General features: G+C 47.5%; 1 protein-coding gene across 1 annotated transcript; it reads right to left on the reverse strand.

Annotated features, from left to right (window-relative positions):
- Positions 1–1331: 1331 nt before the first annotated feature.
- On the reverse strand, positions 1332–19055 carry LOC129708909 (cathepsin E-like). Its single transcript, XM_055654964.1, has 8 exons — positions 18597–19055; positions 16903–17020; positions 15100–15218; positions 12784–12983; positions 11541–11663; positions 5369–5513; positions 3269–3367; positions 1332–1770 (listed from the first exon to the last, which is right to left on the reverse strand). Exons 1-8 carry the CDS (start codon positions 18792–18794, stop codon positions 1603–1605), a joined length of 1170 nt encoding a protein of 389 aa, XP_055510939.1. The 5' UTR covers positions 18795–19055; the 3' UTR covers positions 1332–1602.
- Positions 19056–20024: the final 969 nt, after the last annotated feature.

The raw sequence follows: 20024 nt of genomic DNA on the forward strand, positions 1-20024 counted from the left end.
CAATTCGTTCTTCCCCCGCACAATTAAAGCACGGAATAATCTCCACCCAACTATAGTTACCCAACCAGATGCAACTACATTTAAAGTAGCTCTTTCTTCCCAAAACCCCTTTCTGGCTTAAGTCCTCCCTCCACCACCTCCAGTTTAAATTCCAATTTGGAATATTTTGGAGGACCAAGAATTCAAGAACCAAGTATGTTCATCACTTTAAACATGCCAGTTATTTTCCACTTCCAGGACAAGGGGTCACAGCTTAAGGATAAGGGGGAAATCCTTTAAAACCGAGATGAGAAGAACCTTTTTCACACAGAGAGTGGTGAATCTCTGGAACTCTCTGCCACAGGGGGTAGTCGAGGCCAGTTCATTGGCTATATTTAAGAGGGAGTTAGATGTGGCCCTTGTGGCTAAGGGGATCAGAGGGTATGGAGAGAAGGCAGGTACGGGATACTGAGTTGGATGATCAGCCATGATCATATTGAATGGTGGTGCAGGCTCGAAGGGCCGAATGGCCTACTCCTGCACCTAATTTCTATGTTTCTATGACTTGGCTCCAGAGAGGAGTCCATGGGTAGATTTTGGTTTCTAGTTACATAAGAAGAGAGATTATTAGGAAGGAACTGCAGATGCTGGAAAATCGAAGGTAGACAAAAATGCTGGAGAAACTCAGCGGGTGAGGCAGCATCTATGGAGCGAAGGAAATAGGCAACGTTTCGGGCCGAAATCGTTCTTCTGACTGAGGAAATAGGCGACGTTTCGGGCCGAAACCCTTGATTGGAACTAGTGTCAAGGGTAATGGGGAGAAGGCAGGAAAATGGGATTAGGAGGCAGTGATCAGCCATGATTGAATGGTGGAGTGGACTCGATGGGCCGAATGGCCTAATTCTACTCCTATAACGTGATCTTGTGAACATGATTTAAAAAAAGTATCCAATTTCTTTCAGGCTGGATACAGAAATGTCTAGCAGGGGTGTATTTTTGACAGACACAAAAATGCTGGAGTAACTCAGCGGGACAGGCAGCATGTTGTGTTTAAGAAGGAACTGCAGATGCTGGAAAATCGAAGGTAGACAAAAATGCTGGAGAAACTCAGCGGGTGCAGCAGCATCTATGGAGCGAAGGATAGTCAACGTTTGTAGGTTAATTGAATAGTCAACGTTTCGGGCTGAAACCCTTCTTCAGACTGAGGATATAGTTTGTAGGTTAATTGAAATAGTTTGTAGGTTAATTGAATAGTCAACGTTTCGGGCTGAAACCCTTCTTCAGACTGAGGAAATAGGCAACGTTTCGGGCCGAAACCCTTTGGGTTTCGGCCCAAAACGTCGCCTATTTCCTTCCCTCCATAGATGCTGCCTCACCCGCTGAGTTTCTCCAGCATTTTTGTCTACCTTAGAATAGAGGTTGGTGCAACATAGTCCCCTCACTGCTTTTACACACTTCTGTACCTCTTGCCCGACGGGAGAGGGGAAAAGATGGAGTTCCTTCCTCCACAGCCTGTGGAAGATGGTCGGGGAACTATGAGTGCCGCAATAATCACTGCCACAATATTCAACGTTGCTACATGTCCAGTTTATCTTTTGCCTGGCGCATGGATGGACAGATACATCACGGGACAGATTTGGCCAGCCCCACTTTGTTGTTGCCTCTATCGAACACAGCGTAGTAATGGCCGATGAAGACATCTCCGAGGATCCACAGGGGCCCAGCGGGAGGGGGGATGTCCATGCCCTGGAACCCACTGGTGCAGAACATTTGTCCCCATTCAGCGGCCTCCTGCACAATAGACAAAGAGGATTCATGAGTCTTATGAAGAAAGACTGGATAGACTCGGCTTGTACTCTCTATTATTATTCATTGCAAAAGGATTTGAGTATAGGAGCAGAGAGGTTCTACTGCAGTTGTACAGGGTCTTGGTGAGACCACACCTGGAGTATTGCGTACAGTTTTGGTCTCCAAATCTGAGGAAGGACATTATTGCCATAGAGGGAGTGCAGAGACGGTTCACCAGACTGATTCCTGGGATGTCAGGACTGTCTTATGAAGAAAGACTGGATAGACTCTCTAGAATTTAGGAGATTGAGAGGGGATCTTATAGAAACGTACAAAATTCTTAAGGGGTTGGACAGGCTAGATGCAGGAAGATTGCTCCCGATGTTGGGGAAGTCCAGGACAAGAGGTCACAGCATAAGGATAAGGGGGAAATCCTTTAAAACCGAGATGAGAATAACTTTTTTCACACAGAGAGTGGTGAATCTCTGGAACTCTCTGCCGCAGAGGGTAGTCGAGGCCACAGTTCATTGGCTATATTTAAGAGGGAGTTAGATGTGGCCATTGTGGCTAAGGGGATCAGGGGGTATGGAGAGAAGGCAGGTACGGGATACTGAGTTGGATGATCAGCCATGATCATATTGAATGGCGGTGCAGGCTCGAAGGGCCGAATGGCCTCTACTCCAACACCTAATTTCTATGTTTCTATGCTTCTATGAGTTAATTATGAGAGTGAAGCCACATGCATCCTAGACAATAAGCAATAGACAATAGGTGCAGGAGTAGGCCATTCGGCCCTTCCATTCAATGTGATCGTGGCTGATCATCCCCAATCAGTACCCCGTTCCTGCCTTCTCCCCATATTCCCTGACTCCGCTATCTTTAAGAGCCCTATCTAACTCTCTCTTGAAAGCATCCAGAGAACCTGCCTCCACCGCCCTCTGAGGAAGAGAATTCCACAGACTCACAACTCTTGTGTGAAAAAGTGTTTCCTCGTCTCCATTCTAAATGGCTTACCCCTTATTCTTAAACTGTGTGTGTGGCCCCTGGTTCTGGACTCCCCCAACATCGGGAACATGTTTACCGCTGCCCCACCGTATCTCTCCCTCCCCTCCCCCCCACCCCACACGTACACAGGCAGCGTTTAGCACGTTGGGACCCTTCTTCAGACTGATTGAGGGTGGGGGGGATGTGGTGGTGGGGGATGGGGTGGGTGTAAGGAAATTGGAGGGGAGGTGGAGCACAACAAACCCTGCTCCCTGTGGAGTCAAAGAGGTTTTTTTCTTCTTGGAAAGAAATGTTAAGGGCCTCGACCCGAAACGTCGCCCATTCCTTCTCTCCAGAGATGCTGCCTGTCCAGCTAGGCACAAAATGCTGGAGTGACTTAATGGGACGGGCAGCGCCTCTGGAGAGAAGGAATTGGTGACGTTTCGGGTCGGGCTGAGTTACTCCAACTTGTTGTGTCTGTCCTGGGACACCGTTCCTTCCCACACAGTCAACCTACCTGAAGTACGTACGCCTCTGGAGGTAGAATGTACTTGACCCCTCCTATGATGAAGGTGATGTCAGGCATGGCATCTAGACGGTTGCAATCCACGGCTGCCTGCAGAAGCAGAGCGGGATCGTGTTAGAATTAATATCACTGCTCATTGCAACATATAAGATTATTAAGGGTTTGGACACGTTAGAGGCAGGAAACATGTTCCCGATGTTGGGGGAGTCCAGAACCAGGGTCCACACAGTTTAAGAATAAGGGGTAAGCCATTTAGAACGGAGATGAGCAGACAATTTTTCTCACAGAGAGTTGTAAATCTGTGGAATTCTCTGCCTCAGAGGGCGGTGGAGGCCGGTTCTCTGGGCACTTTCAAGAGAGAGCTAGATAGGGCTCTTAAAGATAGCGGAGTCAGGGGATATGGGGGAGAAGGCAGGAACGGGGTACTGATTGGGGATGATCAGCCATGATCACATTGAATGGCGGTGCTGGCTCGAAGGGCCGAATGGTCTCCTCCTTGTTTATTGACCACTACCCATTTCCCAGCTCCCTTGAGCCGCTCCGGAGATTATCCGTTTTGCCAGACCAACTAATGTCTGGAAACCGTGACCTCCAGGTTCTGGAACATTCATTCATTCACCATCGTTGAAAACACTAGTGGCGCTGGTTTCCGATGGGAACGGTGACAGACGCACCACACACCTCTGTCCTCCAGTTCCTGCGGACCTCCGCCGCTGGAGGTATAGGATTTTTGTGTGTGTGTGTGTGTGTGTGTTTTACCATCGTTCCTTACAATGCCATGTACCACAGTGGTGGCCGATTGGGAAAGGGGGAGATGCAGCGAGACCTGGGTGTCATGGTACACCAGTCATTGAAGGTAGGCATGCAGGTGCAGCAGGCAGTAAAGAAAGCGAATGGTATGTTAGCTTTCATTGCAAAAGGATTTGAGTATAGGAGCAGGGAGGTTCTACTGCAGTTGTACAAGGTCTTGGTGAGACCACACCTGGAGTATTGCGTACAGTTTTGGTCTCCAAATCTGAGGAAGACATTATTGCCATAGAGGGAGTACAGAGAAGGTTCACCAGACTGATTCCTGGGATGTCAGGACTTTCATATGAAGAAAGACTGGATAGATTTGGTTTATACTCTCTATAATTTAGAAGATTGAGAGGGGATCTTATAGAAACTTACAAAATTCTTAAGGGGTTGGACAGGCTAGATGCAGGAAGATTGTTCCCGATGTTAGGGAAGTCCAGGACAAGGGGTCACAGCTTAAGGATAAAGGGGAAATCCTTTAAAACCGAGATGAGAAGAACTTTTTTCACGCAGAGAGTGGTGAATCTCTGGAACTCTCTGCCACAGAGGGTAGTTGAGGCCAGTTCATTGGCTATATTTAAGAGGGAGTTAGATGTGGCCCTTGTGGCTAAGGGGTTCAGGGGGTATGGAGAGAAGGCAGGTACGGGATACTGAGTTGGATGATCAGCCATGATCATATTGAATGGCGGTGCAGGCTCGAAGGGCCGAATGGCCTACTCCTGCACCTAATTTCTATGTTTCTATGTTTCTATGTGATCGCAACTTCTACTGAAGTTACGCAAAAATGCTGGAGAAACTCAGCGGGTGAGGCAGCATCTATGGAGCGAAGGAATAGGTGACGTTTCGGGTTGAGACCCGGAAGGGTCTCGACCCGAAACGTCGCCTATTCCTTCGCTCCATAGATGCTGCCTCACCCTTAAGGGTCTCGACATGAAACGTTACCTATTCCTTCGCTCCATAGATGCTGCCTCACCCTTAAGGGTCTCGACCCGAAACGTAACCTATTCCTTCGCTCCATAGATGCTGCCTCACCCTTAAGGGTCTTTGGAGTGTGGGAGGAATCCGGTGATTTTGGAGAAAACCCATGACGGATCACGGGGAGAACGTGCAAACTCCGTACAGACAGCGCCCGTGGTCGGGATCGAACCCGGGTCTCTGGCGCCGTGAGGCAGCGACTCTACCCGCTGCGCCACCATGAGGCCCTTGATTCGTGACTAACGAACCTATTGCCGACGTGACAATATTGAACGCTGGTCAACGCCTGTGATAACGTGTGTCCCGTGTTGATCGACATACCGTCCCGTCACCGCTGGTCACCGCGCCGATCCTGTCCTGAATCACCGCGATACTGCTGGTGGGGCCCGTCAGGAGTGATGTCCCCGTGTCTACGATGGCTTTACATCCACCCTCACACAACACAAGGGCACCCCCCACCTCCACACTGAAACATATGAAACACACACACACACAAGCATCAGAATGGGAGCAGGAGTTGTCCTAACAGCTGATTGAGTCATTTGCTCAATTTCTTTCTAGCTTAAAGTTTAGTTCAGATATAATTGTCATTAATTTACAATTTTCTCACAGAGAGTGGAGGAAACACTTTTTCTCACAGAGAGTGGTGAGTCTGTGAAATTCTCTGGTGGAGGCAGGTTCTCTGGATACTTTCAAGAGAGAGCTAGATAGGGCTCTTAAAGATAGCGGAGTCAGGGGATATGGGGAGAAGGCAGGAACGGGGTATTGATTGTGGATGATCAGCCATGATTACATTGAATGACAGTCCTGGCTCGAAGGGCCGAATGGCCTATTCCTACACCTATTGTCTATTGTCTATTGTCATAATAGCAAGTATTTTAAAAACATACAAGGAAGTTGATTTGCCATGTACATAGTTACATCAAAAAAGCACAAGGCACACAACTACATGAAAATTAACATAAACATCCACCACAGCGCGCTCCACTACATTCCCCACTGTGATGGAAGGCAATAACGTATTGTCTTCTTCCCTCCTTTTCTCCCTCGTACCATCCGCGATCGGGGCGGTCGAAGCTTCCACGGCTTGGAGCTCCCGAAGTCGATCCCTAAACAAGGGACCGCCACCTCCACGATGTTAGGCCGCAGCGGGGACGGAGATACGATACGGGAAATGTCGCATCTCCGTCGAGGAAATAGATTGTTAAAAGTTTCCCCATCCCCGCCAAATAATACAAAACTAAAGATACACTCAAACATACATTTTACAACAAACTAAAAACACCAAGAAGGAAAAAGACAAGACAGACCGTTGGCGAGGCCGCCAGCGTGCGGCGCTACCCGATGTAAACAAGCCCTTCGGCGCACCAAGCCTGCGCAGTTTAGTTTAGTTTAATGTTTGTCTAAAGTTTCGTCCATCGAGAGCCTGCTGACATACTGCATTACAGCATGGTATGGCAGCTGCACCATGGCAGACAGGGAGAGGCTTCAGAGGGTAACTAGGACAGCGCAGAAGATCATTGGTTGCCCTCTCCCCTCCCTGATGGATATCTACACCTCCCGCTGCCTTAGCAGGGCAAAGAATATCATCAAAGACAGCTCCCATCCTGCGTTTGGACTGTTCAACCTGCTGCCCTCTGGAAGGCGCTATAGGTGCATCAAATCCAGGACAAATAGACTCAGGAATAGTTGCTTTCCGAGAATTATAACTACTCTTAATTCAAATTCACACATGCACTGACTTCACAGCCCAACACCCGGACTTCCATCTGTATATATGTATATATAGCGCCGCAGAATTGTGCACCTATCCCCCACCTCTTCCCCTTCTCCCTTCTGTTTTTGTTTTTCTGTTTCTTGTTTTTTGTACTAAATTGTATGTATGCACTGAGTACGAGCAGCTTTTAATTTCATTGTACATGTACAGTGACAATAAATGGCATATCTATCTATCTATCTATCTATCTAGTTGAGAGATATAACGCGGAAACAAACCCTTCGGCCCACCGAGTCCGCACTGTTTAATTTAGCTTAGCTTAGTTTACTTTAGAGATACAAAGTGGAAACAGTCCCTTCGGCCCACCGAGTCCGCCCTGCACACTAACACTATCCTACATACACTAGGAACAATTTACAATCTTTACCAAAGCCAATTAACCTACAAACCAGCACGTCTTTGGAGCGTGGGAGGAAACCGGAGCACCCGGAGAAAACCCACGCAGGTCACGGGGAGAACGTACAAACTCCGTACAGACAGCACCCGTGGTCAGGATCGAAAACCCGGGTCTCTGGCGCTGTGAGGCAGCACCTCTACCGCTGTGCCACCGCGCGGCCCCAAGTTTAGAGATACAGCGCGGAAACAGGACTCATCATTTCAAACTGGAAACCAAAATAGGGAATAAACTACTAAAGGCCATCATGACAAAAGTGCAAAACTTATGAGTTTTGTTCCTGGAAGTTAAATATTTTCTTGTAACTTTAGGTTTGGACATCAGTCATGAACTAGAGCATTAATTACGTATTGTCTTTCCACTGGCTGGATAGCACGCAACAATAAACTAAACTAAACTCAATTAAACTGGCTGGTTAGCAGGCAACAATAAGCTTTTCACTGTACCTCGGTACACGTGACAATAAACTAAACTGAACTGAACTAATCTATATTAAGCTAAGGTCGACAAAAATGCTGGAGAAACTCTGCGGGTGAGGCAGCATCTATGGAGCGAAGGAATAGGTGACGTTTCGGGTCTTCAGACTGATGTGGGGTGGGGGGGAGGGGGCGGGAAGATGAGAGGAAGTGGCGGTGACAGTGGGCTGTGTGGGAGAGCTGGGAAGGGGAGGGGAAGGAGGGAGAAAGCAGGGACTACCTGAAATTAGGGAAGTCAATGTTCAATGTTCATGCCGCTGGGGTGTAAACTACCCAAGCGAAATATGAGGCGCTGCTCCTCCAATTTGCGGTGGGACTCACTCTGGCCGTGGAGGAGGCCAAACTAAACTACATCAAACTAAAGTAACTGGATAGCATGCAGCAATAACCTGGTCACTGTTCCTCAGTGCAAGTGACAATATACTAAACTAAACTAAACTTAACTGACTGGGCGCATGTGGAAACAACTGCAGATGCTGGTTTAAATCGAAGACAGACACAAAATGCTGGAGTAACTCAGCGGGACAGGCAGCATCTCTGGAGAGAAAGAATGGGTCATGTTTTGGGTCGAGACCTATCTTCAGACTGGACAGCACACAACAAAACGCTTTTCACTGTGTCTTGGTGCACGTGACAATAAACTAACCAAAAGTAAATTGTGTGACTGCTGCGGTCTGGAGTGCAGGAGCATTTCCCTCAGCTGACAATGCACTATTCTATATTCCCTTATCATCATCTGCTTTGATCTGCCAGTTTCACTCGCACCTTACTCTTCCATATCTCTAGTCAAAAGAATGGTCTCGACACGAAACGTCACCCATTCCTTCCGCTGAGGTACTCCGGCACTTTGTGTGCTCTATGCCCCTGTCCCACTTAGGAAACCTGAACGGAAACCTCTGGAGACTTTGCGCCCCACCCAAGGTTTCCGTGAGGTTCCCGGAGGTTGCAGGTGGTTGCCGGAGGTTGCAGATAGTGGAAGCAGGTAGGGAGACTGACAAAAAGCTCCGGGAACCGCACGGAAACCTTGGGTGGGGCACAAAGTCTCCAGAGGTTTCCGTTCAGGTTTTCTAAGTGGGACAGGGGCATTAGGATCTGACGAAGGTTCACCGCCTGAAGCATCATCTATCCGTGTTCTCCAGAAATGCTACACTGAGTTACTCCAGCACTTGGTGTCTTTTTTTGGTAAACAAGCATCTGCAGTTCCTCTTGTCTCAGATACATTGTGCTGTGGTTAGACCTCAGCTTGAGTTTAGTGGATTCATCGGATTAGCACATGACAGGAAAGACATGATTGCCTGTGAGAGATTAGGTCATATAGTAGAGTCGTTTACCACAGAAACAGGCCCTTCGGCCCAACTCATCCATGCTGTCCAAGATGCTGTGGGTTGCCGAGGTAGTTGGATGAAGTGGAAAAAGTTAATCCGTGCATCTCTGGGGCTGTAAGCGCTGTAAAGGCATTATCTCTACTTTAGTTTAGTTTAGTTTAGTTTAGAGATACAGCGCGGAAACAGGCCCTTCGGCCCACCGGGTCCGTGCCGACCAGCGATCCCCGCACATTAACACTATCCTACACACACTAGGGGCAATTTTTACATTTACACCAAGCCAATTAACCTACAAACCTGCACGTCTTTGGAGTGTGGGAGGAAACTGAAGATCTCGGAGAAAACCCACGCAAGTCACGGGGAGAACGTACAAACTCCGTACAGACAGCACCCGTGGTCAGGATCGAACCTGGGTCTCTGGAGCTGCATTCGCTGTGAGGCAGCAACTCTGCCGCTGCGCCACCGTGCCGCCCATAATTAATTGAAGGAAAATAATGTAAAGAAAGATGTAAAGAAGCCTGTACGGAGTTTGCACGTTCTCCCCGTGACCTGCGTGGGTTTTTCTCCGAGATCTTCGGTTTCCTCCCGCACTCCAAAGACGTACAGGTTTGTAGGTTAATTGGCTTGGTTTAAATGTATAAATTGTCCCCTAGTGTTAGTGTGCGGGGATCGCTGGACAGCACGGACCCGGTGGGCCGAAGGGCCTGTTTCCGTGCTGTATCTCTAAACTAAACTAAACTAAACTAAACATGTAAAGAAATAGGAAGATTAGATCTTGGAAAGACTTGTACTAGTTGGCCATTCACATTAACTCCAACTACTCCAAATGCAGGAACTACTGCCATCTAATGGTGTGCAGTAAAACTGCAATCCCCTGCTTCCTGTACTGACAAATACATGGAGAGTTCAATTAAGTTTAGGATAGGAAGGAACTGCAGATGTTCGTTTACAACAAAGATAGACACAAAATGCTGGAGTAACTCAGCGGGACAGGCAGCGTCTCTGGAGAGAAGGAGTAGGTTGCTTTTCTGATCGAGACCCTTCTTCAGACTGAGAGTCAGGGATCTCCTAATCTGAGGAAGGACATTATTGCCATAGAGGGAGTGCAGAGAAGGTTCACCAGACTGATTCCTGGGATGTCAGGACTTTCATATGAAGAAAGACTGGATAGACTCGGCTTGTACTCGCTGGAATTTAGAAGATTGAGGGGGGATTATATAGAAACTTACAAAATTCTTACGGGGTTGGACAGGCTAGATGCAGGAAGATTGTTCCCGATGTTAGGGAAGTCCAGAACAAGGGGTCACAGTTTAAGGATAAGGGGGTAGTCTTTTAGGACCGAGATGAGAAAACGTTTTTTCACACAGAGAGTGGTGAATCTGTGGAATTCTCTGCCACAGAAGGTAGTTGAGGCCACAGTTCATTGGCTATATTTAAGAGGGAGTTAGATGTGGCCCTTGTGGCTAAGGGGATCAGAGGGTATGGAGAGAAGGCAGGTACAGGATACTGAGTTGGATGATCAGCCATGATCATATTGAATGGCGGTGCAGGCTCGAAGGGCCGAATGACCTCTACTCCTGCACCTATTTTCTATGTTTCTATGAAAGCTAGGGCATAGGAAATAGGCAACGTTTCGGGCCGAACCCCTTCGGGATTCGGCCCGAAACGTTGCCTATTTCCTTCGCTCCATAGCTACTGCTGCACTACTGAGTTGGATGATCAGCCATGATCATATTGAATGGCGAATGGTGCAGGCTCGAAGGGCCGAATGGCCTCTACTCCTGCACCTATTTTCTATGTTTCTATGAGAGGTATGTAAAGACACAAAGATCAAATGAAACGTGTGAAAAGAACAAATCAAAGTCATTTTGGTTTAGTTTAGAGACACAGCAAGGAAACAGGCCCTTCGGCCCACCGAGTCTGCACAGACTATCGATCAGAAAGTGCTGGAGCAACTCAGCGGGTGAGGCAGCATCTCAGGGGAGTAGGAATGGGCGACGTTTCGAGTCGAGACCCTTCTTCAGTCTCGACACGAAACGTCACCCATTCCTTCTCTCCATAGATGCCGCCTCACCTACTGAGTTACTCCAGCATTTTGTGTCTATCTTCGATTTTATCCAGCATCTGCAGTTCTTTCCCACACCGACCTGAATTTAACGTTAGTTGCAGAGAGAAGGTGTCCTTTTTGTGTATTAACCAGCATCTGCTGATGAGTTTAGTTTAGTTTAATTTAGTTTAGAGACACAGTGTGTCAACAGGCCCTTCGGCCCACCGGGTCCGTGCCAACCTATGATCACACTAGCTCTATCCTACACACTAGGGACAATTTACCAAAGTCAATGAACATACAAACCCTCACGTCTTAGGATTGATTGTCGGGGAGGGTGGGGGGGGGGGTGGGTGGAAGGGGGGGGGAGGCGAGACAAAGCCTGGCCACGTCTGGACTTTGACCAATCATCTGCCCACCAGACGGCGGAAGGGTCCGGTGGCCAGACGATGCGCGAGCAGTGCCGGCGTTTACCCGTCTAGCCGGATTTGCCAGTATCCTTGGTGGGTTACAGGAACCCAGTGGAGTTCCCCGGTGAAATGAGAAATATCGAACCCGCCAAAAACGATCTCGCTGCCTGACTCATCGTTGGAGTTCCTGGGAAGGGGAAAAAAACAACAAAAAGACAAATTCTTTAAAACCTTTAAAACTAAAGACGTTTGTTCAAATATTAGATAGATAGAAACATAGAAAATAGGTGCAGGAGGAGGCCATTCGGCCCTTCGAGCGAGCAGCGCCAATCATTGTGATCATGGCTGATCGTCCCCAATCAATAACCCGTGCCTGCCTTCTCCCCATATCCCTTGACTCCACTAGCCCCTAGAGCTCTATCTAACTCTCTCTTAAATCCATCCAGTGACTTGGCCTCCACTGCCCTCTGTGGCAGAGAATTCCACAAATTCACAACTCTCGGGGTGAAAATGTTTTTTTCTCACCTCAGTCTTAAATGACCTCCCCTTTATTCTAAGTGTGTGTGGCCCCTGGTTCTGGACTCACCCCACATTGGGAACATTTTTCCTGCATCTAGCTTGTCCAGTCCTTTTATAATTTTATATGTTTCTATAAGATAACCCCTCATCCTTCTAAACTCCAGTGAATACAAGCATAGTTTTTTCAATCTTTCCTCATATGTTGCTCAAGGTAGACACAAAAAATGCTGGAAACTGACCCCCCCCCCCCCCCCCCCCCCTCGACGTTGAGGATGATGTTCTATGTTCTGTTATTTTAATGGACTCTCAGGTGGCTTATGAGTCCAATCCTGGCTTTGAAAGTTCTATGGTATCATAGAATCATGGAAACATAGAGAATAGGTGCAGGAGTAGGCCATTCAGCCCTTCGAGCCAGCACCGCCATTCAATAGGGTCATGGCTGATCATCCAAAATCACTACCCCGTTCCTGCCTTCGCCCCATATCCCCTGATTCCTTTAGCCCTAAGAGCTAAATCTAACTCTCTCTTGAAAACATCCAGTGAATCGGCCTCCACTGCCTTCAGTGGCAGAGAATTCCACAGATTCACAACTCTCTGGGTGAAAAAGTTTTTCCTCATCTCAGTCCTAAATGTCCGACCCCTTATTCTTCAACTGTGTGTGACCTCTGGTTCTGGATTCCCCCCAGCATCGGGACAATTTTCCCTGCGTCCAGCCTGTCCAATCCCTATCATATCGTCTGGTCTATGAACGTATTTCAGCAGGTCTATTCTGCACTGGAGTGTCGTACCTGGAAAGGAAGACGGAGAACAGGGGCAGGGCCACCAGGCCTTGTGCCATCATGTTGTCGAACACCGGAGTGGCGTCGGCTGCAGCGATGGATGGGTAGGCCAGACCAAGGATGCCATCGAACGGGGAATGCTCGAAGGTGGTGCCCGGCTCTGTCACGCTCTCACCGAATAGCTGTCCCACCACGGAGAGACCTTCAACCTAAACACAGGAGACAACACCAGAGGTTCCATCAGTCCGAGGGGCCACCCCATTGTACCAGGACTGTACGGTACACTATTTGTCACATGTACCAGGGTGGCACGGTGGCACAGCGGGAGAGTCGCTGCCTCACAGCGCCAGAGAACCAGGTTCGATCCCGACTACGGGTGCTGTCTGTACGGAGTTTGCACGTTCTCCCCGTGCTCTGCGTGGGTTTTCTCCGAGATCTTCGGTCTCCTCCCACACTCCAAAGACGTACAAGTATACATCAAGGCTACGATGCACTTAGATAAGCATCTCAGATGCAGTACAAGTGTACAGCAGCAGTACACTCAGACAGTGGACAGAGTCGCCAGTTAAATGCCGTTTACAAGTAGGTATGTTGCAAGACTTATCTTCAGCGGCGCTGCAATTCGGCCACTGGCCGTGTGCGCAATTTTGGCGCCTTTGGGGGGGGGGGGGGGGGGGGGGCGGGGCGGGGGTTAAAACGCGTTTTTTTCTCCTACCTTGTCCTGGATTATATTTGGTTGGAGTCCAAGCTTTTGCTGAACGGGCGTTCTGTATATTTTCTTTTTCATAGCCCGACTAGTTCAGCGCTGGACTAATTTTAAAATCAGCTTCTAAAGCCGTCAACGCCGACAACGGGGACGGATTTCACGAACGGGACAGGTAAAGGAAAGCCGTTTATTTGATGTATAAAAGTGCTCCTTATGATGCCTTTAATTCACGTTTTACGTTGCGAAACTGTGATTTTTTCCCCCCCCATACGAATCGGCAGTATTTTTCCTGCCGATATGGGGTTTAAATTCACTGCAACCGCAACGTTCCAAATGATCGCGTTCCAGAAAAACCCACTCGCAAGATGATTTAAATGGCCATTAATTTGCAGGTATTAAACACTCCTTCCATTTGGCCTATAAATCCATGACAATGAGATTTATAAATTATGTTATATTGTGAATTCTTGTGTGAATGTTATTTGGACACTTAGGCTATTTAAAAATGTTAATCTATTCTTAAGAAATTGATAGATGTTTAGATCTAGTTATTGAATTTTGTAATTAGCTACAATTAGGTAACTAACTATAGGCTTTAATTTCAAGTCATCTAAGTAAGATTGTTTCATATTAGTTTCAGAATGTTTCAATCTATAATAACTGAAAATTTCTTTCAGTTCTCTTAATTTTTAAGAAAGTTATGGGCTTTTGACTGTCCTGGATCACAACTTTTGTGTTAAGTCAATGGAAAAGCAATAGGGAACAAGGTGCTAATTTCCGAGTATGAAAATGGCCATAACTTTTTTAATACTGAAGATATGAAAGTAAATTAGGTGTCAAATTAAACTTCTTTTTATGCTTTATCTGATGGGATAAATTACAGATTTTTGATTACTTGATTTTTTAAATCTCAGATTTTTGTAACATTTCTATTACAAGTCCCAGATGTTGCCGGGATCTTGGCTTAACATAGAAAAACATAGAAACATAGAAATTAGGTGCAGGAGTAGGCCATTCGGCCCTTCGAGCCTGCACCGCCATTCAATATGATCATGGCTGATCATCCAACTCAGTATCCCGTACCTGCCTTCTCTCCATACCCCCTGATCCCCTTAGCCACAAGGGCCACATCTAACTCCCTCTTAAATATAGCCCCAATGAACTGGCCTCAACTACCCTCTGTGGCAGAGAGTTCCAGAGATTCACCACTCTCTGTGTGAAAAAAGTTCTTCTCATATCGGTTTTAAAGGATTTCCCCCTTATCCTTAAGCTGTGACCCCTTGTCCTGGACTTCCCCAACATTGGGAACAATCTTCCTGCATCTAGCCTGTCCAACCCCTTAAGAATTTTGTAAGAATTAACCGGGAGGGATTGCAGGGGTGGTCCTGGCCAAGCCTAGCCGTTGGTGTCCTCCACCACTGTAGTCCTCCAGCACTCCCCCCATCGAGGCCCTGCACCCCCTCCCTCCCACAGCCCGACTGCTAACTGGCCCTCGAAGGTGGTCCCTCGATCTGCGGTGAGCCAGACCCCGGTCTCTCGCCGCTGTGAGGCAGCAACAACAGAGACGGGTGCAAGGACACTTCTGAACCAGACCGCCACATCTCAGAAGAGTTACTCACGTTCACTGTGTCCGTTCCAAGAACTCCGGAGAGGCTGCCCGTACCATAGTGGATCGAGAACGGGCGGCCATCTCTCTTGTACGTCGAGGAGTTCTCTGGGATAAATTTGTTGTGTTGCTCTGTGTAGATCAACCATATTATTCGCTGTCAATATAACCTTCACCACATATATTATGCATATTACACATTCCATTATGTAAACCAGTCCGGGATTTGAGGAGGAATGCAGTAATGCCCCTGTCCCACTTAGGAAACCTGAACGGAAACCTCTGGAGACTTTGCGCCCCACCCAAGCTTTCTGAGCGGTTCCCGGAGGTTTTTGTCAGTCTCCCCACCTGCTTCCACTACCTGCAACCTCCGGCAACCACCTGCAACCTCCGGGAACCGCACGGAAACCTTGGGTGGGGTGCAAAGTCTCCAGAGGTTTCCGTTCAGGTTTCCTATGTGGGACAGGGGCATTATTACTGATAACAGCCTGCTTGTTCCTTAGCACGACAGTCTGTAAGATGCTGCAACAAGTGCAACAGTATGTATTGTGCTCTCTGCATGGGCTTTAATAAATGCTCTGTGATTCACCTAATACTTTGTCATGGTTTGATTACAAGACAGTCTGCAAAAGGCAAAAGGAAGAAACTTTCACACCTGGGACCCGGAACTTCTGTCAGTTCTACCTTCAACCTTAGACACAGAAATGTTGGAGTAACTCAGCGGGACAGGCAGCATCTCTGGAGAGAGGGAATGGGTGACGTTTCGGGTCGAGACCCTTCTTCAGGCTTAGAGAGGGATCTGAGTCTGAAGAAGTGTCTCATCCCGAAACGTCACCCATTCCTTCTCCCCAGAGATGCTGCCTGTCCCGCTGAGTTACTCCAGCACTTTGTGTCTATCTTCGCTTTAAACCAGCATCTGCAGTTCCTTGCTCAATCTTCACAACTGGGGCATTAGTCCACAGTATTGATGGGTTATGGTTGCGTATACTGATATAGCGTGAGAAGTTTTTATTGGTGTGTGACCCAGTCAAAGCAGACCACACATGAGTGTAATCATAATTTGAAGAAGGACATTCTTGCTATTGAGGGAGTGCAGCGTAGGTTTACAAGGTTAATTCCCGGGATGGCGGGACTGTCATATGCTGAGAGAATGAAGCAGCTGGGCTTGTATTCTCTGGGCTTCAGAAGGATGAGAGGGAATCTTATTAAAACATATAAGATTATTAAGGGGTACACAAAAATGCTGGAGAAAATCAGCGGGTGCAGCAGCATCTATGGAGCGAAGGAAATAGGCAACGTTTCCTGCCGAAACCTTCTTCAGACTATTATTACGGGATTGGACACGTTAGAGGCAGGAAACATGTTCCCGACGTTGGGGGAGTCCAGAACCAGGGGCCACAGTTTAAGAATAAGGGGTAAGCTATTTAGAACGGAGACAAGGAGACACTTTTCCACACAGAGAGTGGTGTATCTGTGGAATTCTCTGCCTCAGAGGGCGGTGGAGTCCGGTTGTCTGGATGCTTTCAAGAGAGAGCTAGATAGGGCTCTTAAAAATAGCGGAGTCAGGGGATGTGGGGAGAAGGCAGGAACGGGGTACTGATTGGGGATGATCAGCCATGATCACAATGAATGACGGTGCTGGCTCGAAAGGCCGAATGGCCTCTACTCCTGCACCTATTGTCCATTGTGTATTGACTATATAACACATCACCTTTAAACTTTGTCCCTCTCACGCTAAAGCTACAGTATGTCCTCTAGTATACGATACTTCCACCCCGTGATAGTCGGGGTGTACGGTGCCTCTGACTGTACTTACTGCAGGCTGCACTGTAGCAATAGACGGATGGCACCCACAGGTTTGATGAGCCGGTGTCAAATACGACCGTGAAGTTCTGTGGCGGTGTGCCGATGGAAATGATCCCTGCGTACTGCGTCTGGCGAGAAAGGTGAACAGCCCAGTCAATCTGGCAGTCGGTGAGCAGGAGTCAAGAACACAGCAAAATAGGAGCAGAGAAAGTTCACTAAACATCCCGAGCCTGGTGCTCCGTTTAATAGGAAAAATAAACACAAAATGCTGGAGTAACTCAGCGGGACAGGCAGCGTGGCTGGAGAGAAGGAATGGGCGTCTTTTCGGGTCCGGACCCTTCTCCAGGGTCCTTGTTCCTTCCTACGCCTCCATTCAGACAAAAGACAATCGACAATAGGTGCAGGAGTAGGCCATTCGGCCCTTTGAGCCAGAACCGTCATTCATTGTGATCATGGCTGATCAACCCCGTTCCTGTATTCTCCCCATATCTCCTGACCATGCTATCTTTAAGAGCTCTATTTAGCTCTCTCTTGAAAGCCTCCAGAGTATTGGCCTCCACTGCGACAGAGAATTCCACAGATTCACAACTCTCTGTGTGAAAAAGTGTTTCCTCGTCTCTGTTCTAAATGGCTTAACCCTTATTCTTAAATTGTGGCCCCTGGTTCTGGACTCCCCCAACATCGGGAACATGTTTCCTGCCTCTAGCGTGTCCAAACCCTTAATAGTCTTTTATGTTTCAATAAGGTCCCCTCTCATTCTTCTAAATTCCAGAGTTTACAAGCCCAGCCGCTCCATTCTATCAACATATGACAGTCCCGCCCCTTGGTTAAATTTGATAAGACTTGGGGAAAATGTATTGAACATTTACATACAACATAAATTGCTCCCTCTTTAACCTTTATAAAAATTATTTTACCTCTATAGGGTGGAACGCACTTGATGCCAACCAGACTTAAATTGTTGAAATTCTCAGTTCAGATTCGGTTTTGTTTTGTATTTGTTTTTTTATCTATTTTATTTTTATGCTATAGAAACATGTAAAATTCCTATGGGATTGGACGGGCTAGATGCAGGAAAAACGTTCCCGATGTTGGGGGAGTCCAGAACCAGGGTTCACAGTGTAAGAATAAGTGTTAAGGGCATGTCCCACTTACGTGTCCTTGGCACGCAAATTACGCAACCTCGTGGTCGCGTTGAGCCGTGACGTTCACACGAAGGTCGCGCTCGAATTCATTCGACCGCACAGCCGTCTGGAGCGCGTGACGTCATTTGAAGATGGACGCAAAATGCTGGAGTAACTCAGCGGGACCGGCAGCATCTCTGGAGAGAAGCAATGGGTGACTTTCGACACTCCTTCTTCAGTCTGAAAAAAGGGGCCTTGACCCGAAACGTCACCCATTTAGGACTGAGATGAGAAAAAACCTTTTCATCCAGAGAGTTGTGAATCTGTGGAATTCTTTGCCACAGAAGGCAGTGGAGGCCAATTCACTAGAGGTTTTCAAGAGAGAGTTAGATAGAGCTCTTCGGGCTAACGGAAACAAGGGATATGGGGAGAAAGCAGGAACAGGGTATTGATTGGGGATGATCAGCCATGATCACATTGAAAGGCGGTGCTGGCTCGAAGGGCCGAATGGCCTACTCCTGGACCTATTGTCGATGTTTCTATGTTTTTCTGAAGACCCAGGCTGCTGTATGTAACTTACATCCATGTAGTTGAGAAGAGGTTCAGTCGATGTCTGCAGTGTGGAACATTGTTGAGCGTGGCCACTTTGGATCAGATCCAACTTGTTGTGCTCCCAGAATTCCGACAGCATCCCTTTCTCCCTCATCCTTTGCCGGATCGACTTGTGCCTCCTCAGTGGGATTCTGTGGAGATACCATGGGAAAAAAAATTGGCACATGGATAAGCAGTGAATGGAGGGATATGGATCACATGCACACTGATATGATTACTTACTTGCAGGTAATTGAACCATCCTATCACCAACAGGCCCTTCGGCCCAACTTGCCCAACATATCCCAGCTATACTTGCCCCACCTGCCCACGTTTGGCCCATATCACTCCAAACCTGTCCGATCCGTGCACCTGTCCAACTGTTTCCTAAACATTGGGTTAGACCCAGTCACAACTACCTCCTCTGGCAGCTCATTCCATACACCCACAACACACTTTGCGTGAAAAAGATACCCCTCAGACTCCTATTAATTATTTTCCCCTTCATAGAAACATAGAAACATAGAAAATAGGTACAGGAGTAGGCCATTCAGCCCTTTGAGCCTGTATCGCCATTCAATATGATCATGGCTGATCATCCAACTCAGTATCCTGTACCTGCCTTCTCTCCATACCCCCTGATCCCTTTTGCCACAAGGACCACATCTAACTCCCTCTTAAATATAGCCAATGAACTGGTCTCAACTACCTTCTGTGGCAGAGACTCACAACTCTCTCCGTGAAAAATGTTTTTCTCATCTCGGTCCTAAAGGATTTCCCCTTTATCCTTAAACTGTGACCCCTTGTCCTGGACTTCCCCAACATCGGGAACAATCTTCCTGCATCTAGCCTGTCCAACCCCCTAAGAATTTTGTAAGTTTCTATAAGATCCCCCCTCAATCTTCTAAATTCTAGCGAGTACAAGCCGAGTCTATCCAGTCTTTCTTTATATGAAAGTCCTGACATCCCAGGAATCAGTCTGGTGAACCTTCTCTGTACTCCCTCTAAGGCAAGAATGTCTTACTTCAGATTTGGAGACCAAAACTGTACGCAATACTCCAGGTGTGGTCTTACCAAGACCCTGTACAACTGCAGTAGAACCTCCCTGCCCCTATACTCAAATCCTTTTGCTGTACGTTGACTTATTCAAATGTATTAGAGATAGGAGGATCGAGCCTATACTAAAAGGCAAACATTCTTCCCTCTCCATTTTTAACCAATTTACATGTTGACATGTACCGTCCAACCAGAAAGTTAACTTTTTTTAAATTAGTTGCCCAGTAGTAAAAAAGAATAGTTGGCGTGGACTTGGTGGGCTAAAGATTCTGTGTCCACCTGACTCTCAAGTCAAGTCAAGTTTATTTGTCACATACACATACGAGATGTGCAGAGAAATGAAAAGTGGCAATGCTCGCGA

This window comes from Leucoraja erinacea, chromosome 24 (assembly GCF_028641065.1).
Source record: "Leucoraja erinacea ecotype New England chromosome 24, Leri_hhj_1, whole genome shotgun sequence".
Lineage (NCBI taxonomy): Eukaryota > Metazoa > Chordata > Chondrichthyes > Rajiformes > Rajidae > Leucoraja > Leucoraja erinaceus.